General features: G+C 37.5%; 1 protein-coding gene across 3 annotated transcripts in view; it reads left to right on the forward strand.

Moving 5' to 3' along the window:
- Positions 1–6,264: 6,264 nt before the first annotated feature.
- The window catches only part of UBE2W (ubiquitin conjugating enzyme E2 W), an 81,687-nt gene continuing 60,822 nt past the window's right edge, over positions 6,265–27,129 (forward strand). For 2 of the 3 annotated variants that reach the window (XR_003610357.2, XM_028109681.2), the window contains exon 1: positions 6,265–6,366. Coding sequence is in view for 2 of the 3 variants with exons in the window: in XM_028109681.2 (XP_027965482.1) it covers positions 6,265–6,366 (102 nt within the window). In the remaining variant the exon portion in view is untranslated. The remainder of the gene's footprint in view (positions 6,367–27,129) is intronic. The other variant, XM_088022798.1, reaches the window with a different exon arrangement.

Below are 27,129 nucleotides of genomic sequence, written 5' to 3' on the forward strand. Positions count from 1 at the left end.
AATAGCCAGTAAGTAGCTTTTTCCATATTCTATCAAAATCCTTTCTTTCATCTGTTTTCCTTATTGTAAGCAATGTGAGTATGGGGACTGTGTCTTACTCATCTTTATATCCCCAGTGCCTGGCATTCAATATATGCTTTTTGATAAAATTGTCCTTTTTTAAAAAAAAAATTTGTCAAACTGTCTGAAAATTCACCATAGATATATTTTGGGGCATCAGATATTCTTGGTACAAAGTAAAATCCACCTTGCCTATTAAGTTTCACAGTTTAAAATGAATCAATTTGATCAGAGTTACTTTTATTTTAAAACTCCATTGATATGGGTCATTAAGAGAATAGATGTGGAAAGACAATACTATGTACTAGTTAAAGAATTTAATCCGTAGAGTCAGACAGTTGGAGTTCCCAAGGTAGAATTCTGATTCTGCTCTGGTTATGCATAAGCTGTGTGACTTTGGCAAGTTACCTAGCCTCTCTAAGTCTGTTTTCTTACCTGTAAAATGAGAATTGTTTTATGTACTTCATAGAGCTGCTTTAAAGATCATATAATACAAGAAATACAAGTGCCTCTTACACTGCCTATATGACACATACAAATATTCAATCCCAAGTAGCTGGTATCATTATTGTTATTAATAAAGGCAGGTCTGGAAAGATGCCACATGTGGGGAAGGACACTGGGTGGGGCAGGGAGAGGCAACATCCCAACCTTGAAACTTTGTCTACAGCAAGCTCAGCTCAAAGCAGAGTCTGGTTCATAGACCAGACTGTTCTATGTTCGCAAGAAATTGGGGGATTTTGTCATAGGTATTTCTCAGTCACTGCCACACACACCCCACTTCTTATCTCTAGCCAACATGTCATCTGCCCACTGGAGAGAGAACTCAGAGTAATTCAGAAGAAAAACTAGCTATTGCCTGTCACCCATATAATCCTATGCAGTTCACAAAACTCCTTCACATCCATGATTCATCTAGACACTACCACAAACCATGTGTTGGCATTTTTGTTTCCATTTTACAGATGATGAAACCAAAATTCAGAGAAGTTAAATGACTAACTCCAGGTCATGAAACTAAGAAGTAGCTGAGTTGGATTCAAATGGAGGTCTTTTGATTCTAAGTCTAATGCCTTTTCTAACACATGGTAAGAGATCAGGCAAAAGGGAGAATAAAAATGGGATGGGGAAGTAAAAATCATAGGATGAGAAAGAACTATCTAGCAAGGACAAAATCAGTAGGGCTGCCATCCCTCCTAAGGAGTAGAAGAAGGGGCAATTTGTTGGGGCAATGAAGGCCTTATAAGCAGGTCAAAAGAGGGTAATATGAATTATGATGAAACAATTATAGAATTTTTGACAAGGAAAATAACTTATCTGCAAAGCTTTGAAGAAATCATTGACTCTCCATTTTACAGACGAAAAAATCCAGATGCAGGGAGATACCTGACTAGCCTTCAGTCTCATACCATTAATGGGAGAGCCAGTCCAAAGACTAGCCAAAACATACTGGTATGGGTGTGTTAAAATCTTGAAATGCGTTTCCCTTTTTAAAAATAGCTTTACTGGGGAGGTGGGAGTTGGCTGGCTGGCTCAATCCATAAAGCATGCGACTCTTCATCTTGGGGTCATGAGTTTGAGCCCCATGTTGGGCATAGAGATCACTTAAGAAATAAAAAAAATAAATAAATAGCTTTTTGGGGTATAATTCATATACCATAAGCTTCCCCCATAATAATTACTCAATAATTTTGAGTAAATTTATACAGTTGAGTAACCATCACCACAATCCAGTTTTAGAACATGTCTGTTCTAAAAAACACTGAAATACTTCAATAGTGTAAATAGTAAATAGTAAATAGCCACTTCCCTCAAATCCCCAAAAGAATCACCTTTCAATTCTCTGAATCACTCCAGACCTCCCTATGATCAAATTACATTATCTGGCCCACAGGGCAAGGAGGATCCTGGCCCTTGCCCCCAACACTGAGCAGCTTCTGTTCTTCCTGGTCTACCTTTGCTACATTTGTGCCACATCTGTTGTTAAATAACATTAGTGTCACCCCTGGAAAGATCAAGACAAGCATTTAACTCCTCTGGTTCCTAATCTGAGCTTTTCACATAGCACCCTGCTTTTCAGAAAGACAGGAAAATAAATAAGTGAATAAAAGAAAACAAGAGCTATGAAATTATGTCTACATAAAAGACAGGTTTTGAAAGGTCAAGAGATTGAGCTGGTACCTATAGTGACGGTTACCTCTTCAGTAAAGGTGTTCTTATCTTGAGATTTATACACTTCTGCTGATGGATGAAATTCTGAGGGTCAGGTACCTCCCTGAAACACAAAATTTCATGAATATGCACATTTTTCTGCGGAGTGAGTCCATGGACAAAAAGAATAACTTGCTTAGAACATGTTTGATAAGAGGTTTAGGGGAGAAGCAAACAAGGAAGGTGCTCAAGGAGTACAGACCTGGGGAAAATAATTTGTTAGAGGGATAGGCAAAGGGAAGAAAGTGAAGACAAAGTTCTCTTGATTCACAATTTTATTTACAAGCCAGATATGTATGTGAATCAACTATTTTTGACATGTAGAATAAGTCACACAGATTAGGTCACACATATAAACCCTTTGTTATTTTGCTAATTTTCTTTGTCCTTTATTAGGAGATTCACATGAAATGACTAGTTTGGGTTATGCTTTTCTTAAAGTACCACTCTAAATTGTGAATCTGGAGTTTTGCTACTTCATTAAATCCCATCTATAGCTCAACTGCATTACATTAGCATTTTAAAATTGTTAACTAAGACCCCCCAGTGTGTCTACATAAATTACAATGAAGTCAAGTTCATTCCTAGTATATCTATAAATGTGATTTTAAAATTCAAAATAGTACACCATCCCCGTTGCATTTTATCTTAGACTTTTTAAGATAGTATTTTGAACATATCATTTAAATTTTTGATGATCTCTACTAGGCACATGGAATTTGAAATCTGGAAGAAAACTTGAAGATTATGCAGTCTGATTTGCTCATTTTGTTGATAAAGAAATAAACCCAGAGAGATTAAGAGCCCTGACCAAGCTTATTAATGAAAGAGCTAGAACAAGACTACAAGCATTGACTTCTTAGCTTGGTGTGTTTTCCAACATACAGTTAACAAGCTAATGGTTACTGAACTGCCTACACTTCTCTGATGAGATCAGCCAGTAGGAGACTATGAACAAACCATCTGTGGAGACATAGACTCAAGCAAAGACTCCTCAACTCTGCCTCTTCACACTCTGGCAAGAGGATTCTCATAGGATAGCTCCTAATTCTCCAGTCTAGTGAATCACTAGAACTCAAACATTCATAAATCACATTATATTATCAATATTGTGGCATTTGCCCAGTGATCACTTTGTGAGTTCTTCAAGTTACTAGACTCTGGTTTCCCATATTTCCTCCCCTTTTCTCCCAGAAAGTCTTGCTGCTTTTAGTCCTCTGTGTCATAGGCTCTACTTTTGCATTGGTGGGGACCACCTCAGGCACATAAATAGCTTGTGTATGCCCTCTTTTTTTTTTTTGTCCCCCACGGAGGTGGAGGAGGAGGGGGTAGTTTGTGAGATGAGGGAGTCATTTCCTTGAACATGATGGCCATTTGTCATTGATGTGGAAATCAAAAAATCATCAAATCTAACAAAAATAATAATTATCCCCTAATATCATCTAATATGCATTTTATATTTAAATTTCTCCAGTTGTCTCAAAAATATCTTCTTTACAGTTGGTTTGAATCAGGATCCAAAGTTAACATGACTGCATTGGCTTAATATGTCTCTTAAGTGTATTTTATTGCAAATGGTGCTATTAAAAAGACTTTTTAAGGGTATGGGAAATTTTAATTTTACTATTTTTGAACTGTTTTCCAAAGTGATTGTCCAATTTTGCTCCTATAGAGAGCTTCACCCCACTTTTGGTATTGTCAGACATTTTGCCTATTGCCTATGTGATAGTAAGCCCCACACTGTAAAGAAATATGTAAGCCTTGTCTTCAAACACTGTATAGTTAAAACACTTGACTTTTTAACAAGGTCCTTTTTAACACACATAAGCCCAAGGGACCAGATGTTGGTTTTGCTGTGCGGAGTATTAAGAATTCTGTTAACTTTCTTTTCTTATCAGTATGACATAGCAGGTTGTTGGTTCTGATGATGTCATAATGCTTTGTTTGTGGGGTCATCTGATGTCACTTATACCTTAAGAAGAATCAACTTTTAAATAAAATGAACTTTAGATGGTAAAACCTGATCTTCTGGAGCAATTTTCAGAGATCATAGGCATAAAGATTTCCGGAAGAAAATATATATGGAAAAGCTTTCCTCTTTCATTGGGATATGTGGGTTTTACTCACAGTTGAAATGTTGACAACACAACTGAGCTGACACCAGATATGCTTCCGGATGATTCCTGGTTGCTAAGAGCATCCAAACATTCCTCAAGGACATCATAATTTTGCACAACAAAGGGAAAACCAGCCCATTTCTGGCAATAGGGTAGAAGTGTAAGAAGAAAAAGCAAACCAATATAACTTCCTCTCTATAATAATAATTGGTTTAATATTATACTATAGGATAACTGGTGTATTTTAAAGATCTTTTTCCTTTTTGAACACATTTTACATTAGGGAATTTCCCAGAGAACATAATAATCTTTTTTTTTTAAAGATTTTATTTATTTATTTGAGAGAGAGCATGAACAGGGGAGAGGCAGAGGGAGAGAGAAAGGGAGAAGCAGACTCTCCACTGAGCAGGGAGCCCCATGTGGAGCTCAATCCCAGGCCCCTGGATCATGACCCGAACTGAAGTCAGGCACTTAATTGACTGAGCCACCCAGGGGCCCCCATAATGAGCTACCTTTGAGTGGGAAGGATGATATCCTACATTGCTCTTATGTTTAAATCTTACAGAAATTTCTAAAAAGAGCTCCAAGTTAATAAAATGACAGATTTTAAGCTTTTGTTCTGCTAAAGTAAAAGCCTTCTACTCAATGTATCAGACTTTTAAATCTTTAAAAGATAGAACAAGAACACAAGGGGGTGCCTGGGTGGCTCAGTTGGTTAAGCGACTGCCTTAGGCTCAGGTCATGATCCTGGAGTCCTGGGATCGAGTCCCTCTTTGAGCTCCCCGCTGAGCAGGGAGTCTGCTTCTCCCTCTGACCCTCCCCCCTTTCATGCTCCCTCTATTTCATTCTCTCTCTCAAATAAATAATAAAATCTTAAAAAAAAGAACAAGAACATGAGGTGCAAGTCTGGCTTCCATTTACCTCTTAACCAATGATATCTTCAGTTTTGGGATAGCTTTTTAAAATGTGGCTTCTGATAAATGTTGGCAGAACTGGTGCATTCCCAGAATAAATTCTGAATGCTCAGCTTTCCCTATTCAAATACTTCCCTAGGTCGAACGACCACAAAACTGCCCACTATGAAACAGGCTGAAGAGAAGTCCAGATGTGATAGAAGGTGTTAAGTGTATACTACGAGGTGCACTGTTACATTAAAAAAAAAAAAAATCACGTCTAGGGTCAAATCTCTAAACAAATGTGAATGCCATAACAACCATAACTACTACTGACACACATGAAGTTTAAAACTGACGGGTTGCAGTAAAGGGGAGACAACAGTATACGAACGAAAGAAAAACTTCAGACATTTCTCTTCCCTTTCAGATAAGTTTCAGCTCTACAAATCTACCCTTGCCTTTAAAATATCAATGTATTATTTTGCTCTCAATCCTCATCTCATTGTACAAAGAAATCTGTGTCTTTCTGTCCCAAATTAGGAATATGAGAAGCCTTCCAGACCGTAAAGACCAGAAAGCAGCCCCACAGAAAGTGATATCCCGCCCGGAGGGTGTGAAAGTGGGCATGGTGGTGTGGAGAAGACATCCGAAAGGGAAAAAAATCTTCAAACCACACACCTGTGGTTGGAAAAACAAAACAAAAAGAAAACCCACGGGACTGGAGATCATCAAGATCTTAGGGTATGCAGAGAAAAAAAACGACAACCGTGGCCAGGTCAGACCAGGAGCGGCGTTTCTTAGGCGACCGGAGTAGCTGGGTGAGGTAGCCGCGGACGGCGGAGAATCGGATGTGTCTGAGGGTACCAACAACGCCATTGACCGCGCTCCCGCCCGCCCCTCCCCCCCCGAAGGCCCGGCGCGCCAGCCAATCCCCTCCCGCCGTCCCCTTCCCACCGGAGGCCCCGCCCCCGGCGCCCAGGATGCTGGGCCCCCGCGGCGTGACGCGAGCACGGCAGCTCCGCCCCCTGCGTCTCTGGCCTCGCCGGCCTTGGGGGGATGGTTCCATCATGGCGTCAATGCAGGTGAGAGGAGTTTGCAGCATCTGGGCGGGCGAGGGAGCCGCCGAGAGGACGCAAGCGTTTTGTTGGGGGCGGCGTGTGGGACTCTGGGGCACCCGGACGGGCTCGGGAGCGGCCCTGGTGGCCAGTCCTTTCCCAGCTTCAGGACGTTGGCGAGGGGTGAGAGGTGGCGAGAAGAAGGGCGGGGGAGGGGGGTCCTCGGTCGGTCGAAGCGGACACCAGCCGGCCGGGAAGTTGGGGGATAAAGAAGGCTAAGAGGAGGAAAGGGCGAAGTTTGGCGTTGGCTCGGCGGCAGTGGTCTCGGAATCCCCTCTTGCTTAATAGACGCTGGCCTGCCCGCCCGTCGCAGGGATGCCTTCTCCGCTGTCCGCGGCCGGGCGGAAACAGCTGCTCTCGCCGTTGTCGCTGGGGCACGGGCGGCCCTGAGAGGGGCTGAGTGTGGGGGAGCTGAAAAGGCGTTCCGAGAGAGGGCGGCTGGCTGCAAAAGCTCTTCGCGGCCTCTGCTCAGGCCTCCCACGCCCAGCTTCCCTGACTGCTCGGCCTCTCGGCTCTCTTCTCTTTGACTCTTAATCCTTTGCCCCGTGGGTACCTTTCTCTGTTAGTCTTCGCATTCTCCACGAACGTTAGTTTGGCAGCTCACTTTGTCGCTCTTCCCGAAGCTGCCCATGGCCCATCAACATCATTTGCCGCCTAATATGCCATCTTCCCGAGATCTGAGTCACCAGCCCCCTTATACCTCCGGGATAGCTCGCCCTCAAAAAAATTTTTTTTCCTACGGTGCCCCACCCTTGTGGTCGCGGTAAGGCTACAGCCCTTTGCCCTTCTTCCCTAGATCTTTAGTGGAATCTTAGTTTGGTAGGAGGCGTTTATTAACCCGTGTCATATCTACCTGACTTAGCAGTTCATGTTTTTCTGGCTTTCCAACTTAATATACTTCTTTTTTCCAAATCCAGGGAGTTTGATTTTTTTTTTTTCAGGCAAAGATGGCAACCACAACTGCAGTTTTGTAGAGATTGACTCTGCATTATCTATAGTCTGCATTTAATTTTACAGATGAAGACTTAGCTCTAATGAGAATATATAGGAAGAGAAGGTAGAACTGTTGTTTGGAGTGGCAGCTGAGTGCTTTTTAGAGTTTTACCAACATCTTAAAGAGACCTACGTTTTCCTTAGAAGGATTTAGTGCATTTGTTTGTAGAAGAATGAGCAAGTCTTCCTATCCTCTCCACCCTGCGTTTTTTTTTTTCTCATTTTTAGGCGAGAACAGTTTTTCTTCTCTTTTCTGCATCTTCCTCTTTTGCACACATATTTGCTTCACATTTACTTCTGTGCCTTTGTGTTGCCTGTCCCCTTTCAACCTATTTTCCATGCAATATTCTTTTTACCTTTGCTTCTTCCTCTGGACTTTCCTGCAGAATAGAAAAATGTCTAACTTTCCTACTTGAAGGGATGTCACAAAAACGGTGCAGGGAAAAAACAATTTGAGGAAACATAGTTTACACTGGTCTCCCCAGAGACGTTAGAGAAGTTCCGTCATTTGAGCCCAAAAAAGGAACTGTGGAACAGTAGTTGAATAGTAGATGTATAAGACTAAGATTATTTGTATTAAGATTAAAACTATTTAAGACTAAAAATTATGGTTAAAATCCACAACACTTGTGATTATATTTGACAAGAAAATTATAGGGATAACTAATTGGCTGGTTAGATTCAGACTTCAAGGGTCTGAAAAAAGGCAGATTTCCATTTTTAAGAACTTAAATGAAAAAATTGAGTACAGAACTGAGTCAGTACAGAACTTATGTTGATAATCTTGAATTTTACATGGCGACTTAAGCAATGGAAAAAAAAAAGTACTTGCCAGTGAAATACTGCATTTTTCTGTGTCCCAAGTATTACCTCTGACTGTCTTACCACCCTTTATTCCTTTGTGTCTTCTGATTAGAGGAATGGAAAACTGATGCTTCCTATTTTAATTAAAACTAAATCTTTCCTTTTTGTATTTTTGAAATATCTGATAGAGGTTTTCTGGTAGAATCTTGAAAAATAATTTTAATGTAGATAAATCAAGCTTTTTGAAACACTACTTACTTTGTGGTTATTCTGTCTTTGGTGAACAAAATTTTTTCCTGACCATCTTAATAGCAAAATTTTGTTTTAAAGATTTTTATTTTTTTAAAGTAATCTCTACAACCAGTGTGGGGCTCGAACTCACAACTCCAAGATCAGGAATTGCATGCTCTACCAAGTGAGCCAGCCAGGTACCCCTTAATAGCAAAATTGAACTCTTCAAAACAACTGCATATAAAACTGCAACCAAATTACGAAATTTGTTTATTCACTCATAAATTATTTTTCAAGGGCCCACTGCGTCTGGTACTGATCAGGGTGCTGGAGATAGAGCAGTGAACAAAAGCAGACAGGATTTCTGCTCTCATGGATGTAATAGTCTAGTTGGGAGAGACAGATAAGAACCAAATACTTAAGTTAATTGCATATTATATTAGAAGGTGATAATACTACGAAGAGAAAGCATGGAAGGGAGTTACGAGATGAATATTTTGGGGATTTCAGTTAGCGTGCTTAGGAAAAAGTATACTATACACAAATGCTGCTCTGACCACGTCCTTACCTAAAATTTTTCAGATTTCTTTATCTTACGCCAGGATATTATTGCTGCTGAGAAGATTACTTAAGCTGTAAGAAGAACCATTTTAAAAACATACAGATTATAGAAATATAGGATTTGATTACTTGATAAAAAGGAAATAGTCTTCAGAATCAACATCAAGTAAGGGTAGACTTCGGCTTTTTCACTGGAGACTATTTTGAAGTTGAGGTTTTAACTCCTTTAATGTATTCCCAACCTTTTCTCATGTGGTACACATAGAAAATAATTTTTGACTCACACACTACGGTGGATGAAGTAAAACATTGGGGATGAGTATCTATTCTGGCACATCTGTAATGCTGGGGATGCTCTACTCTGTAATACTGCTAAAGTTGTTCTTCAATATATAGTTCAAGGTTGTGGTTTTCAAACTTATTTGAGCCTTTGAGATTTTCTTGGTTTTTTCTTTTTTCTTTTTTACCCTACTGTTTCTTCCTAGAACGAAGTCGCAAATTACCAAGATAATGGTTAGATTATGTTTTAAGAAAGCATTCTTAGAGAATGGTGGGCTTCTGACAATACTTAAAAATGGCAGGAGTTAGAGTAAAGAAACATCTCCATTTAATTGTAATAGCTCTAGAGATGTTAAATAACTCTTGTAGATTTTCTGCTTTCTTTTTCCTCTCTTACCGAATGGGGGTCTTACACTATTAACTGTCGATTTGACTAGATGGAAGGAGATTAAGACTTAGTAACAGATGGATTATGAATGCGTGCTTATTTTCAGATGACTTTGAAATAATGTTATGTCGTGTTATTCACGACTCTACACTGCTCTTTACTCAAGTGTCTGGCTGTAGCGATTGAGAGAAGTGGAATATGGGCTCTTACTGACATTTTTAGTAGTCACATTGCCTTGACAGACTCCATGTGATTATTGTTTGATGATGCGAAGGGTTACAGCATAATCAAAAGTTAGAAAATTGACTCATCTTGGATCCTAAGGCTTATTGAATACTGGGAACTTGGGGAATGTATATGCCTAGAATTACAGTATCTGAGAAGGTTGACTGGGTACTCTGGCTAGGGATAGAGAGCTGTTGGGACAAGTCAAGGAAAGGGGTAACAGTATAGGATAGAATTGAAGGTATTTTGTTTGAATGATGAACCTGAACATAAGTGAAGTACACGTGAATAAAGGATAAAGCTAAGGTAATCATCTTAACTTTCAAAGCAGTCACTATGGTACTTTCTTTTAGCTGTTAATCAATTACTGCTAATGAGATGCCTTCTATTTTTATACTAAAGTGTTTGAGTGTTTCATTTAACTTTTCACGTCTCTTCCACTCCTCTGGGCCATATAGATCTCATGAGAATAGGAAAAATACCTTTTCTTTGTCCCTTAAAGTCACCTAGTGATTACAGTAAATGTTCAACACTTAACACTTCAAAAACTGTTTCTAATTAGCAAGTTCTGCATTAGTTTAATTCTATTTTAGAGAAATCTTTTAAGCAATTCCATAATAGTAAGATTGAGTCCCTATAAAGGAATAATTTAAAGTTCATATTTTTATATATATATTCCCCCCAAAATTGGCTTATTTTCTTGATTTATATGTTCGCCATAACCTTAACGGTTTTCAAAGTATTTTTTCTGTTCTTTCTCTTTGGATTCTTATTCCAACCTTGTAAAATGGGAAGTCAGATAATCCTATTTCATTTCAATAGAGACAGAGAGTGACTTTAGGTAAGTAATCACTTATTTGGAAAGCGACTTACCCAAAATTACATAGCAACTGAGTGCTGAAACTGTGATTAGAAACCAGGCTCTGAAATGTGTTGATGCTATGAAGTTGTATGTAATTAACATGTTAACGTTTGGCATTGTAGAGAAATCACTGGGATAATTACTTTTCAGTCAAGAAGTAAACATTTACTAGGGTAGTATTTTATAGCTAAGATGAGAGAAAAATATTCTTTATATTTTATAATAGTTATTTTATGCATACATTTTAAAAAGGATCTTTGTGTATGTACTTGTGCACTGAGTAAAATTATGGCAAATCTTTACTGTTCAGAGATAGTCTTTGTTATCAAGGAGAGTTTTAAAAGTAGAGGTGATCTGGCATCTTTCTGAAAATACAGTTCTGCATAGTGTTTATTTGAATTGAACATTTGTTACATGTTATTTCTTTGTATCACTGCTGTCTACATTAATTTTATCTACAAAATACTCGTTTGTGTTTGTAGAGTGTTTTTAATAATTCTTCAGTTGATAGCCTTTTTTGTGAATGCAGGTTTTGGGTCACCAACAAATGGTGCATGCCTCTGAGTTATTTTATTCTGAGAAAAACTAATCTCATTCAGTAGGTCTTGTAAAAACTTCATTAGGAAAAAAAGCACAGGATCTGTAATCAAGACCTGGATTTAGGTTCTGTTTCACTAGTTAATATCTATGTTTCCAAAAATCAGGGTGTCAAGTTGGTGGTTAAGACAAAAGTAAATTAATAGAGAGGTAAACATGTATAAAACTACTTTTTCTTTTTTTTAAGATTTTATCCATTTGACAGAGACAGCGAGAGAGGGAACACAAGCAGGGGGAGTGGGAGAGGGAGAAGCAGGCTCTCCCCCGAGCAGGGAGCCCGATGCGGGGCTGGATCCTAGGACCCTGGGATCATGACCCCAGCCGAAGGCAGATGCTTAACGACTGACTGAGCCACCCAGGCGCCCCTAAAACTACTTTTTTGACTTTCCTTCCCAAACCTGTTTTTTTTTTTTTTTTTTGTAGTTTTCCCCACATTGGTACATGGCAACTTTATTCATCCATTTGTTTAACCAGAAACCTTGGTTTCATCCCATCCTCTAGTGAAAACATTGGCAAATTACTATTGAGTTTTACCTTCAAAATATATCCAGAATCGAACTGTTTCTTCTGAATTACTACGAGATGAAAATCATCATCATCCCTCATCTGGATTATATCAACAGTTTCATAACTGGTTTCCTGCTTCTGCCCTTGTTCCCTTACTGTCTTTTCTCAGCCCATTATTTAGATTCTTTCAAAACAAAAGTCTGATGTCATTTCACTTGCATCCCTTCTGTGGCTTCCCTGTTTTACTCAGAATATACAGTTGACCCTTTAATAACGCATGGTTAGTGGTGCTGACCCCTGTGCAGTCCAAAATACATACATAGCTTTTGACTTCCAAAAACTTAACCATTTGGTGCCTGGGTGGCTCAGCTGGTTAAGTATCTGCCTTCAGCTCAGGTTAAGATCCCGGGGTCCTGGGATGATGGGTCCTGCATTCTGCTCTCCGCTGCTCAGTGGAGAGTCATCTTCTCCCTCTGACCCCCCCCCCTCGTGCTCTCTCGCTCTCTCTTCTCTCACACACACACACACACACACACACACTCACTCATATAAATAAAATCTTTAAAAAAAAACTTAACCACTAATAGCCTACTGTTAGTTGGAAGCCTTACTGATAACATAGTTAACATATTTTGAATGTTCTATGCAGTATATACTATATTCTTATAATAAAGTAAGCTAGAGAAAAAAGTTAAAATCATAAGGAAGAGAAAATGTATTTATAGTACTGTACTGTATTTATATTAAAAAAATTTATATATAAGTAGGCCTGTGTATTTCAAATTCATGTTCAAGGGTCACCTGTAATCCGGAGTCCTTGTTAAAGCATAGAAGGCTTTACTACGTTATCTCATTCCTCTCTCCCCCCACCCCCCCAACTTGCTCACTTAATCATATACACTCCTTGCTATTTCTACCTCTGGGCCTTTGCCCTTACTTCCTCTGCTTGGAGTCTTCACCTATCTGGATGGCTCACTTCCTTTATTCTCTCAGATCTTTGTTCAAACGTCGTTACTTAGAGAATCCTTCCTTGACCACCCAATGTAAAATAGCTCTTCCATCCCTGCCACTTATAATTCCCCTTACCCTGCTAAATTTTTAATAGCCCTGACATTATTTATTAATTTATTTACTATTTCTCCTGAACACAACTTAGTACCTGGCATGTAGTAGGCCCTCAGTAAATGTTGAAGGAATAAATGAGCACAGCTTCTGGATTCAGATAAACTTGGTTTGAATTCTAGCTTTGACACTTAATAGCTGTGTAACCCTATTACACAGTTTATTTAAAAGTAGAGGTGATCTGGCATCTTTCTGGAAATATTTTTATAGAATATTTTATAGAAAGAGAACAGAACCCTATTGCACAACCCTATTCTTTAACCCAGGGTGTAAAATATGGCTAATAAAACAATCATATCGGGTAAAATTGCAGATCACTTCATGTCATGGATCTTTATAGTTTTAGTGAGTTATAATGCTCTCAGCCTCTTATTTTGAACTACCCCTATCAGATACTCACTTAAAAAAAAAATTGTCAGGGCACCTGGGTGGCTCAGTCGGTTAAACATCTGCCTTTTTTTGGCTCAGGTCATGATCCCAGGGTCCTGGGATCAAGTTCTGTCTGGCTCCCCGCTCCACGGGGAATCTGCTTCTCTCTCTGCCCCTCCTCCCACTTGTTCTCTCAATTTCTCTCTAATAAATAAATAAAAATCTTTAAAAAAAGAGTGATTCCTGTCCTGTATTGGCTTTCAGTGGAAAAGAAACAGATTTCCTATATGATCCTGTGTCATATGAGATGTCTCCTATTTCCACACTATAGGAGGAAGAGGGGAAGTTTTTTTTTTTAAAGATTTTATTTGAGAAAGCATGAAGTGGGGCGAGGGAGAGGGGACAAGCAGACTCCCCACTGAGCAGAGAGCCTGTTGTGGGGCTGAATCCCAGGACCATGGGATCATGACCTGAGCTGAAGGCAGACCCTTAACGGACTAAGCTACCCAGGCACCTTAGAAGTATGGTTTCTAATTAGCATGTATGCTTGACTAATTCTCAAATACTGAAGAGGATTAGCAAAGTAATATTTTGATTCTTCTATATCAGTTTTAAATGGCACATTCAGTTTTTTCTTTAATTGAAATATAATTCATATGCCATAAAGCATGCCATTTTTATTAAAGTGTAGAATTCAGTGGTTTTTAATATATTTACAACCATTATCACTATCTAATTCCAGAACATTTTCATCATCCCAGAGGAAACCCTTTACCTGTTTGGAGTCACTGCCATTCCTAGACCATGCCCCGCAGAAATCACTGATTTATTTTCTCTATTGGTTTGCCTATTCTGGGTATTTCATACAAATGTAATCATACAATATGTGGTCTTTCATAACCAGCTTCTTACCGTGTTTTTGAGGTTCATCGTGTTGTAGCTTTTATCAGTACTTAATTCCTTTTTATGGCTATGAGTTCATTTTATGGTTATCTATCTACAGTTTATTCATCAATTGATTGACATTTGGGTGGTTTCCTGTTTCCGTTCATCAGTTAATTGGCAGTTTGTATCATTTCTACTTTCTGAATAATGCTGCTATGAACATTCATGTACATGTTTTTATTTGGCCATGTCTTAATTTGGCTTAAGTGTATATATACCTAGTAGTGGAATTGCTGGGTCATTTGGTAACTCTGTTTTACTTTCTACGGAACTGCCAGACATTTTCATGACAGCTGCACTATTTTACATTTTATATTCCCACCAGCAGTGTGGAAAGGTTCCAGTTTCTACACATTTTGGCCAATATTTGTTGTCCTTTTTTTTTTTATTATAGCTCTCCTAGTGGATGGGAAGTGATATCTCCTTGTGGTTTTTGATTTGCATTTCCCTAATGACTAAGGATGTTGAGCATCTTGCATTTATTGGTAAATTTCTTGAAGAAATGTCTATTCAAATCCTTTGCCCATTTAAAAGTTGAAGTTGTCTTTTTATTGAGTTGTAATCAAGTTTTTTGTGTATTCTGAATACAGGCCCCTTATTAGATAAGTGATTTGCAAACATTTTCTCCTATGAGTTGTGTTTGCACATTCTTGATAGTGTCTTTGAAAGCACAAAAATTTTTAATTTTGATGAAGTCCAGTTTATCTGTTGTTTTTCATCTGTCATTTATGCTTTTGGTGTCATATCTAAAATCATTAATCCAAGGTCATAAAGATTTACAGTTTATTACAGCTCTGTATTTTTCTGAGATTGTTACAGTTTTAGCTCTTACATTTGGGCTTTTGATTCATTTTGATTAACTTATGTATGAGGCACATTTAGTTTTATAGCATTAATATAGCAGCTTGTTGTGTTTTTTTTTCTTTTTGAATTTGCATAGGCCCAAGCTGAGAGCTCATCAGATTTGATAGTATCCTGCTGGATTCAAGTTATTTTTCTAGGTTGAGTGGAACTGTTAAGCTGTTTTTCAGATGAGAATTTATATTGTAGCCCTACTACTAAGAAATGTGATTGTGGTCCTAATAAACTATTACTGAGAATACTTATTCATATATCAGCTTTTATAGTAATTAAAATTGGCATACCAACTTCAGTTTTTAGAGTTAAAAAGCTTTGTCATAGGGCATTTTTAGAGGTCATCTAGTTCAACCATCATACTTTTTCTTTAAGTCATTGCTGCATTTTGTGATTAGAGGTAGTTGGTAACATATAATTTGTTTACTTTTGTACTACATGAAGATATATTGAGCAAATTGAGTATATGGGTTTTTTTTTTAAATATAGATTTGATGAGGAAAATTGTCACATTCTTAGGAAATCCAATTTAGGGATTCTAGTGGAGAAAATTACATAGGTGAGCATATTGGTGTCATCTTAGTTCTTGATGTTGCTTAGTGTAAACCCTCATAGAATTCATTGTAACAATTAGTTTGAGCTACCTTGATTTGATACTTCAGTATTCATGGATTCTGTATCTGTGAATCTGCCTACTTGTAAAATTTATTTGTAAGCCTAAAATCAATCATTGTGCTTTTGTGGTGGCTTGTGCACATGTGCAGAGCTGTGAGAAATTGGAGTAGCTAGATGTGCATGTTCCCAAATGCGGTCAAACAAGGCAACACTCTGCCTTGATTTAGCTGTCATGCTGTAAACAGGTGTCCTTTTCTCAGTCTGTTTAGTGCCACGTTTTTTGCATTTTGGTGCTTTTGGGGATTTCACTGTTTAAAATGGCTTCCAAGCAAAGTGTTGAAGTGCTGTCTAGTGTTCCTAATAGCACGAAGACTGTAATGTACCTTGTGTAGAAAATATGTGTGTTAGATAACCTTTGTTCAGGCATGTGCTATTAGCCTTGGGTTTGATGTTAGTGAATCAACAACATATATTAAGGAGTCTTTAAACAGACACACGAAAACCTAGGTTATTAATTGGTTGAATGTGGCCAGAGGATGCAGGAACATAACTCTGTATTTCCCTTAGGAACAATTGTTCAGTATTTGCTAATTTAGTATTTGCTGTCACTTAATAGTCTATAACATAACTACTGTGAATAGAGAATTGGCTGTATTTTGATTTAAATTTCAGTCTGCCTCAGGGTTTCTGGATGGCTCAGTCTGTTATGCGTCCCACTCTTTTGAGTTCGGCTTAGGTCATGATCTCAGGGTTGTGAGGTCGAGCCCTGCTTAGGGCTGTGCACTGGCCATGGAGCCTGCTCAAGATTCTCTCTCTCCTTCTGCCCCCCCCAACAAGAAAATAAGTAAATTTCAGTCTGCCTTTGATTTGAAATGTATTGAAACCAAGTTAAAACTGGTAAAATATAATGTCCTTGCTACATCCAGGTTTCTTGTTTGCTTTTTTTTTTTTCCATTTTATACTGTAGTATCTCCTTGTTTTTTTGAGTTACCCATACAATTCGAGTGAGTGGTTTCCCACTTTGGCATTGTATTGAAATCACCGGGGGAGCTTTTAGAGGAAAAAACCTATCCCCCGAGATTGATTTTAATTGGTCTGGCATGCATCTTGGGTATTGGAATTTTTCTCAGCTCCTGGGTAATTCTTTCTCTTTTTGTTTTGTTTTTAAAATTTTATTTATTATTTATTTGAGAGAGAGCACACGTGGAGCGAGCCAGTTGGGGGGGCGAGGAGCCGAGGGAGTGAGGGACAAGCAGATTCCATGCTCAGCACAGAGCCCGATAGGGGCCTAATCCCTGGACCCTGAGATCATGACGAGCCGAAATCAAGAGTTGGACAGTTAACCCTCTGAGCCACCCAGGCACCCTGCTCCTGGGTAATTCTAATGTACAGCCTAAGTGGAGAACTGATCTTCACTATAGTGGAGGAACTTAGGTATGCAAATGATGTAAATTGGATATGATGTGATACATCTCCATGGACCAGATTTAGAGTTTAGGAGATAGTAGACATTTCACAGTTGATACCTCTGGAGAGAACTTTAAGAACCGAATTTGAGCCTGAAAATGTTTATATGTATTCTGAGCTAGCTATATCCATTTCCTGTACATATCAGAACAAATGTTGACAGCTTTATCATTTTTAGTGAATTCTCTTGTTTGGTGGCTATTTTATACACAAAGTTCTGCCATGAGTTCTTCTGTGGAGGAGGATTGGTGAACAAAATACATTATGTGGCTGCTGTGTGGTTCTCTAGGCTGTTACGAGTTGAGTGTTCAGTGCCAATTGTGTACCTAGACAAACTTAAAAATTTTATGACATGAATCTTTGGAGTTGAATTTGACTAGTTACAATCTCAGGTTGTTTTCTTGTTGTTTTAAATAATCTTAGGAGCCCTGTATTAAAATATGAGTAACACTTGGAATGTTAGTCTTGTTTTTAGTCTTGCTAGCCCTTGCTAGCCCTTGCATCGCCCATCCTAGGGCCTATACTGAACTTTTAATCAGTCCATTAAAATCCCTGAGAGTCAGGGTTGTTTAGGATTCTGGAAGCTGGATTTCTCTCCCCTCCCCTTTGGTTGAAGTGACATTACTGCAAACATGTAGATTTTGTTGTATCCTTACTTGCTAGGAAAACTTAGCAATTTTTTTTAGTCACTTTTTTTTTTTTTTTTTTTGAGGTGGAGGGAGAGAAAATCCAGGCCGACTTGCTGCCCAGGGCAGAGCCCAACTCAGGCTTGATCTCACAACCCTGAAATCAGGACTTTGATGCTCAACTGACTGAGCCTCCCAGGTGCCCCACGTTTCAGTCACCTTTATATCAAACTTCCATTTTGAATTCTGGGTAGTTTTGGTAGCTCCCCATCTTGTCTTACTGTTTCTGGGATTTAAAAAAAAAAACAAAAACCTTTCTAGCAAGTTATTTAGTTAGCCCTTTTGCTTTATACTTGACATCATGAATCCACCAAACTTAGTCTCAGTCCTCATAGTTGTACACACTTTTTCTTAACTCAGAGCACTTTTTATCTCTTTCATAGTATTCTTCATTTCTGCCTTGTATGTATTGTAAAGGTACTTTGTCTTTATTAGGTTTTAACGCAGAGCAGTACACTAGAGGTGGTAAGCACTCAGATGTTTTCTGAGTATTCTATTTACTTAAATAGAACAGAAACTTAAATGCTTTTTTTTCACAATAGGTCAGAAGTGATATGAAAACATTGATTTCTTGCTATATGTCTTATTTCTTTGATGTCTGTCTTTTGCTTCAGCTTCTGCCCTGTCTGGTCCCATTATAGAAACTAAAGAATTGAGTTGAATGGGAGAAAGTATGTAGAATTTAAAATCAGTGTAAATTTCCTGTTAATTATATGCATCTCTTTCAACTCGATTAATATTTTGTTGGTAATTCTTTCACTTTGGAGAGACCTTTATGAACTCAGTGAAAATATTTTTTTTCTCATTAGACTTCCAATCCACACCCTTATCTTTTTTTTTTTAAAGATTTTATTTATTTATTTGTCAGAGAGAGAGAGAGAGAGAGAGCACAAGCAAGAGGAACTGTAGGCAGAGGGAGAAGCAGGCTCCCCGCCGAGCAAGGAGCCTGATGCTGAGCTCCATCCCAGGACCCTGGGATCATGACCTGAGCTGAAGGCAGACGGTTAACTGATGAGCCACCAGGCGTCCCTCCACACCCTTGTCTTGACAGCAGATAATCTTAGATCTTGCATCATTGATACTAAAATTATGTGATTGCTTTCTTCCTGAACCCAAATATGTTGTGTCTCAGGATACTTCTTATATCTGAACTTGTTTTATTTTTCCAGATGTTTTATTCTTTGGGTGTGTGGTTGTGGTTTGGGTATATAGCCAGTTTGTGTGTGCTTATAGAGGTGGAGGTGTGAGGTTGTTTAGGGTGGGGGTGTTTTGGTATAGGGAGTTTGTGATTAGTTCCTTTCCGTGTTGCAGAGGATAGAACACCTGTTGATGTCTAAAATGCAGACTGGTTTCTGATAAGCCTTTTTATCTTTAAACATAGTTAAAGCTTTTGCATAGTGACAGAGCTTTAGAGTCTTCCAATTTAAAGTGTATGGAAGAAATTGGTCAGTTTAGAATACTACTACCAAAATCAAAACAAAAAACCATCACAAAAATCAACTCTGAAAGATAAAGAAGTCTGGCTGAATCCTGGCAAGCCTGTAGTTTTCAGAAGTTTGTGTTGACAATGATAGAAGTACCAGAGAAAGCTAAGGTAGTTAATGGTGAGGGCTTGGAAAGGATTATCCATGATTCTAAACAGCAAAAGTGATGTGAATAGGTACTGCTTCTCTCTCTTTTTTCAGCACCTATTCTAAAATTACTTTTTTTGTACTTGCTTTTGACGGAAAGCAGATTTTTTAATTTAAAATATGTTAATGTTTTTTATTATCTTATTTTACATTCATAAAGTAGCAAAAAAATAAGATAAAATTCAGCTCTAGTTTTGTAATTGAAAAAAATTTAAAGGTAAATTGATAATTTCCTAAACATAGGTTGCCAAAATTGATTATATAAATCAATCATTTATACTTTTCATATTATTATTAGGATGAAACAGTGTAAATACATTTTATATTCTCTTTATTATTCAAATAGGCTGTTTTGTGTTACTCTCCGGAAAAAACCGAGTTGTTTTGTTTGTGTGTGTGTGTTTGGTTGTTGGGTTTTTTTTGTTTTGTTTTTTTAGTACTTTACACCCATGGTGGCCTTGAACTCATGACCCCTGAGATCAAGAGTCCCGGGCTCTTCCAAGCTGAGCCAGCCAGATGCCCCCAAGTTGTTTTAGTTAAAATCTCAATGGCCTTGTATTTCCAGAAAGTTTACATACTAATGTTAAAGAAGTTGTTGACTTCTGAGTTTGCATGGAGTAAAAGAAGCGTGCTAAAGATAGATAAGTCTTAGAATCTCAGAGTTACACTGTGGCTGTTTTTGATAGCTGAGGCTCAACTATGTATAAATTTATAAGCAAAAATTGTTATTTTTACAGTGATTCTGGGTGCTTGGCTGTCTCAGTCAGTGGAGTGTGCAGCTCTTGATCTTGGGGTTGTGAGTACATTGGGTGTAGAGATTACTTAAAAATCTCCCCCCCCAGATTTATTTATTTTTTTAGAGAGGGACAGGTGGCCGGGGGAGAGGGGCAGAGGGAGAAGGAGAGAGAGAATCTTAAGCAGGCTCTACACCCAGCACAGTGCCCGACGTAGGGCTCAATCTCACCACCCTGAGTTCATGACCTGAAGTCAAGAGTGGGACACTTAACTGACTGAGCCACCCAGATGCCCCTAAAATAAAGTCTTTTTTTTTTCCTAAAGATGACTTAGAAATTTGAACTTGATCTTTATTAAAATAGTAGTCTTTTGTAACATTAATGTCTTTAATAAAACATAAATGGAAACTTCTGAAAAAAAAACTTTTATTTTGATCATTTCTGTATATGTACACATATATGAGATACTCCGTCATCTACTTTAAGCACGGTCTTAAGCACATTGCCATATTCTTTATGTTAAAAATCTTCCTGTAAGCATTAAAAGTCATTTTTATTTTCTTTCCTTTTTTTTCTTTTTTGATTCTTATTTGCTAAAGTTAATGAATCTCATCTCATAAAAGTTTCTCTCTGCTATTGTCAAGAGAAATAATTGGAATAAATCCCTAAAATCACAGGATAGCATAACTGAGCATGCTGAGGAAGAAAGCAAACAATTGTGTACCTTCAGTGTAATAAAAAAGTTGCACAAACTGTCTTTTCATTAAATGGGTATTTGGGTTTGACAAAGTAACCCGGAATCTTAAGGTTAGTAGTTCACTTTATGATTTTATTCCTGCTGATGGAAATCTTTGTAAATAGTGCTTAGAAAGGCATCATATTTTGTGGACGTTTAAATGGGTAAAGGGTAACGGGGAGGAAGAAAAATGGTTTATACTGAGTAGCTTTTTCCCCTCAGTACTATTTTTAATTAAAAATGGAATTTTACTTGCTTTAGTTAAGATAAAAGGTAATGATAATATGAATTATGAACCTGTTTGGTTTCATAGTGGTGATTTGTTCATTTGGTTAACTAAAAACGTTTGTACTAAAAACAGCTCTTTATACAGTAGCTGTCTCTTTATCTGCATTTTCGCTTTGGTCCAGAAGCAGACAGTCCTCCTTTTCACATATTGATCCTCCTTCTGACATATCTTCATTAGAAGGTGAATAATACCTTAATGCTGGGTCACAATGCTACATCATTCTTCTCACTTCATCTCATCATGTAGGCAATTTATCATCTCACATCATCACAAGTTCAGTATAATAAGATAATTTTGAGAGAGAGAGACAACATTTACATAACTTTTATTGCAGTGTATTGTTATAGTTGCTGTATTTTATTACTAGTTATTGTTAATCTCTTAATTTATAAATTAAACTTTATCATAGGTATGTATGTATAGGAAAAAATATAGTATATATCAGTACTGTCTGTGGTTTCAGACATCACAAGGGGTCTTGTAATGTATCCTCCTCAGATAAGGGGGGACTACTGTATTTAGTTTTGGGAAACATGTTTTAAACCATTGTGGTTATGTAGACAGATGGATATATAGAAGTTACACTATGTTCACATTAGATGAACATATTATAATATCATAGAGAATTTACAAGGTAATATAGAGAAGTGCTTAAAACTTTAATGACAATATATACATCACTGTAAAACTACAGAAAACTAATTGTAGGTAAATATGATTGAATCAGACTGAACAGTGTCTAGAGGAAGCTGCATGTAGCTTTAATTTGTGAAAACAAGTAGAATAACCTGGGTTCTGGGACTTTTAAATTAAAAGGAAATTTACAGACCATTTAATCTAACTTTTTTTTAATGAAAAAAAAATGGGCCCAAAGGTGAGGTCACTTAATTTGGCTAGGTTTATGGTACTTAAGGTGTACTGTAATTTGCGAAATGTCCTCCCTCACTTAAGTATTTAGAATTCATACTTTTTAGATAATTCTACTTGACAGAAAAGAAATGGTCTCAAAGAAATTGTCTTTTATCAATTTTATCTGTCCAAGATGAGTTCCATTACAATAGATTTTATGTTCCCTGGAAAATGTTGAGCTCAGGATGGTAAAAATCGTAATACAATACATTTTTAAAAATGCATGTATTAGAAGAATTTCTAACAGTTATGCTCAGTAAATTACAAATCATCGGATGTCTGTTCCTTTGGGATTAAATCTGTAAGAAGGAAGGATCTATCCAAGTAAGATCCATCAAATTTGTGGCTTAAAAAGAATCTTATAAAATCTTATTAGTCATAAAACTTAAAAGGTAAAGGCCCTGAAAGCTGTCTTTTGTTACAGAGTTGTGTCCGTGTTTGTTCTCACATCAGTCTCATTAGTCATGTTCCTGTTTCCATTTTTTTTCCCCTTATAAGCTTTCATGTGCACTGCTCCCCCTCCACCTTCAATTTTAAATTGTTCTTTAAGTTTTCAAGAATGGTGTTACTAAGTCTGATAGAATTCAGTGTTTTCTAGCTCTTGAAATACTTGATGGCAGTGAATTTAAAGTCGTAGGGAAGAAGCTCACCAAAAATGGTAGACAACTACTTTGCTTTAGGGGTACCTACAAAAAGAGGGACCAGTAAGTAAGACATAAGAAGTATAGCAGAAACAGGAATGGAGCCAAGGTTTGTGTAACAGAATCAAAAGAGGTAAAGCTTTTCACATGGAAGATTATAAGTAATGAATGATAAGTCACCAAAATAAGAACCCCAGTAGATTAGTGATAAGTCACCCAAAATAAGAACCCCATGCCTGACGTGGGGCTTGAATTCATGACCCTGAGATCAAGAGCCACATGCTCTACCGACTGAACCAGCCAGGCACCCTGAGCCCCAGTAGATTTAATAAACAAGTGGTATTGAACCTTGAGGCTTTGAGGGGTTGAAGCTTAAGTGAATTTTTAGAGGGGAAATAAAGGCAGTGAATGTTGGCTGAGTTCAAGGAGTTGGGACAGAGGAAAGGAGGAAATGGATAGAGATAGAAGATAAAGGATGACTTTTTGCTTATTTTAAAGCTAGGAGAGATCCAGTTGGTGACTGAAGGGAAGGGATTATGGAATGAGAAAGAGTGAAGTTATTAGAAGTCAAATATTACGAGACCAAGATCCTGGATGACTTGATAAGGTCCAGAGAGAGAAAGGGATGGAAAAATTTTGAGAAGGGAAGAGAATCTCCTTTGTCTGGGAATTAAGTAAGGGACCAGAGACTGACCATAGGGATAGTGTGATTTTTTTTTTTTTTCCCTTTTAGTTGTCTAAAAATGGGGAAACAGTTTGGTAGTTTGCATTCTTTGCATGTTTAGTATTTTTTGCTAAGAGGAAGCTTTCCATTAATAAATTTTGGAGAACATTTGGGGCTAATTTTATAGATTGCAGCTGAGAGAAAAGCTGGTTTGTTATTTAAAAACACTTCCCCAAAGCAAAAGAAGCTGATGCATATTTTTATTTGCTCTCTAATAAAGTTGGTTAGGGAAAAATCATAATTTTAGGATAGTCATCTTTATTTCTTTTTATTTACCATCTTATTTTTTCTTTATTGCCATCTTTGAATTTTCATGCTACTTTAGTGTGTTTATTTTGAACTTTAAACTTTGTCAAATAAAATCTTTAAAAAAAACTTTTCATAATAATGTTTTATCTGTTGTAAGATCTCATTCTATTCTGTTAACAGTCTGAGGTAGATATTTAATTATGCAGAAATTAAGATAAAGATGATTATTCAAAGTTACATATGTACCTGGAAAGCAGGTATTGATTTTTTTCAATTAAATATATCTTTTTTTAAAAAGATTTTATTTTTTTTATTTGAGAGAGAGAATGAGAGAGAGCACATGGGAGGGGGGAGGGGCAGAGGGAGAAGCAGACTCCCCGCTGAGCAGGGAGCCCGATGCGGACTCGATCCTGGGACTCCAGGATCATGACCTGAGCCGAAGGCAGTCACTTAACCAACTGAGCCACCCAGGCGCCCCCCAATTTAAATATATATCTTATAGCATATTCTAACTTATACTTTTATGATTTGTGCTTTGCTTACATTTTGAACAAATAAGTGACAGATCCTATTATCCTAAACCCTAATTCTTGTTTCTTAATGATGGATCTGCAGTTTGAATTGTATGTCAAACCAAACTTTCCACTCTTTGAGGGCAGTATTATCGGTCATTTTATTCAGCATGTTTATTTAAGGCTTGATGTGTGCCAAACCCTAGCTATAATGTGCTTTTTCCACTACACAGCATGTTTTATGCTTTATGACATTTTATTTCCTGTGTTTCCTGAGTAAGTTCTTTATTAACACTTACCAAAGTCAGTGAATGTAGCCCAGCCTGGCAAATCTGGAAGGTAAAAAATTTTGAACCGTACCTTTACAGGGGGGAAAAAACCCAAATTTAAATATTCTTCCAAAGTTAAGACCTCATCTCAATCAGGCTTAATGCTGATGACAGCTTTTCATCTACAGCAAGAAATGTAGTGATTGAGGAGAGAAAGTAGACTCAGAACTGCATTTTACTTCATTTGGAATCAGTGTTTCTGGATAACTTAAGTATTTTATTTGGAGTGGTAATTTTCAAAACACCAGATAACTTCTGAACTAGGTTGAGAAATTCAGGTTTGATTCTGGAGTTGTAAACTCATTGCCTCCTGAATGAAGGCAAGGTGAATTATATAAAGTATGTGTGATGCATACACTGGGTTCGTGATAGAGACCATACCCAGCCTAAAGAGCCTCATTTAAAAGGAACAGCTATGCTTCAGCTCTGGTTAATTAACTTGTTTTCATCTGTCACTCTGAATGTTCACAAAAAGCTTGAATTCTACGGGTTCAAAACTGAATTTAATCTCAGCTGCCTCCAGCCTCACATAGACAAAGAGCAGCTATCCCTGCCTGTTTCTCTTATTTTATTTCTTTCAGATTAATAGCACCACCATCCATCCAAACTAACATCCTCTAGTCATTCTCATTTCTTCTCTTTCTTCCTCCTCCCATCTAGTTACCACTAAATCCAGTCCATTCTGCATCCTAATAATTTAGTCCTTTGATTGCTGTGGTTGTTTGCTAGTTATGTCCCAACTCTTACTTTTCTAGTAATTTTCAGTCTGACTTCCTGGCCTTCATTCTGTCTTAATTTCTCCAGTACATCTGCCACACCATTGTTAGAGTTACTCTTTTTTAATATTAGAAGTCTCCTATCTGCCCCTTCTAGTTGTACCTCATTACTCTTCCTCTGAGTAAATTTCTTTTCTGGTTTTTATTGCCAGTTTTACTTTGTAGATTTACCTTTTTTTAAAGATTTTATTTATTTATTTGACAGAGACACAGCGAGAGAGAGAACACAAGCAGGGGGAGTGAAGAGGGAGAAGCAGGCTTCCCGCGGAGCAGGGAGCCCCATGTGGGGCTCGATCCCAGGACCCTGGGATCATGACCTTAGCTGAAGGCAGACACTTAACGACTGAGCCACCCAGGCACCCTGATTTACTCTTTTTTTTTTTTTTTTAAGTATGTATGTATGTATTTATTTTAGAGAGTGAGAGGGGCAGAGAGAATCCCAAGCAGATTCCACAGGGAGTACAGAGTGGTGGTACCTCAATCTCCTGATCCATGAGATACGACCTGAGTCCAAACCAAGAGTCAGTTGCTTAGACTGACTGTGCCATACAGGTGCCCCCCCCTTGTAGATTTACTTTAAACAGTGTATTGTTTTGCTTTTTTGAAGATTAAATAAATGAAATCATACTCTTAGGTTTTTCTAACTTTGATGTTTAATCCATTTTGATGATGTGTAGTACATTTTTAAGGTTAAGTAGTATTCCATGTTATAAAGTCTGTCGTTTTACTCCTAACCTACTAGGAACAGTACTGCTTTAAATATACCTCTTTCCTGGTACACATGTGCATGGTTTTCTTTAAGGTATATATCTAAGAGTGGACTTGATGGGTTGTACCATGTCTTTGTTCGGTTTTACCAAGTGTCAGAAGTGGTTAAATCAGTTTATGTTTTTGCTGGTAGTACAGGAGTCCCAGGGATACCACATATTCTTGTCTGAGTTAATGTTTGTAGATGGTATCTCATTGTGGTTCTATTTTACATTTCCTTGATTAATAGGTCAGATATTATTTGTTTATGGACCATTTGTGTTTCCTCTTGTATGAAATGCCTGTTGATTGTTTTTTGATTCATTTGTCCTTTATTGATTTACAGTTCTTTTGTATGGCTAAATTCTTTTCCCAGTTTCAGATTTGTTTTTTCACTTTCATCGTATCTTGATGAACCCCAAAGAAAATTTGTCAATGTTTTCTTTTTGTTCTTACTAAGAAATCCTTTTCTACTCTGAGCTCATGAAATTTCTCTCTCTAAAATTTTGTCCTAAAATGTTGTCTTCCAAAAAGTCTTATGGTGTAGCCTTTCACATGTAAGTCTTTTAATTTTTATGGTTTGAGGCAGGACTATAATTTATTTATTTATTATTATTATTATTTTTTACTGCCTACCCAATTTGTCTCCGTCCCATTTACTAAGAGCTTTTCCTATTTGATCACCAATCAAATTTCCAAATAGTATAGGTTGGCTTCTGCGCTCTCTCTCTTCTGTCCCATTTGGTTTATATATGTCCATATTTCACAGTTGACGATGAAATCTTGATACCTACTAGGGTTAGTCCTGCCATCTTGCAAATCTAGATGTCTTTTCGTAAGCCAGACATTAAAAGAAATTTGCAAAAATGTAAAATAATGCCATTCTTAATAGTTTTTGTATCAGAAATAGTTATTTTCATAAAATACTTGTATGTTATTAAGCAATG

Source organism: Eumetopias jubatus, unplaced genomic scaffold, assembly GCF_037043125.1.
Source record: "Eumetopias jubatus isolate StellerSeaLion01/CBP00866 unplaced genomic scaffold, mEumJub1_p1.0 scaffold_4, whole genome shotgun sequence".
Lineage (NCBI taxonomy): Eukaryota > Metazoa > Chordata > Mammalia > Carnivora > Otariidae > Eumetopias > Eumetopias jubatus.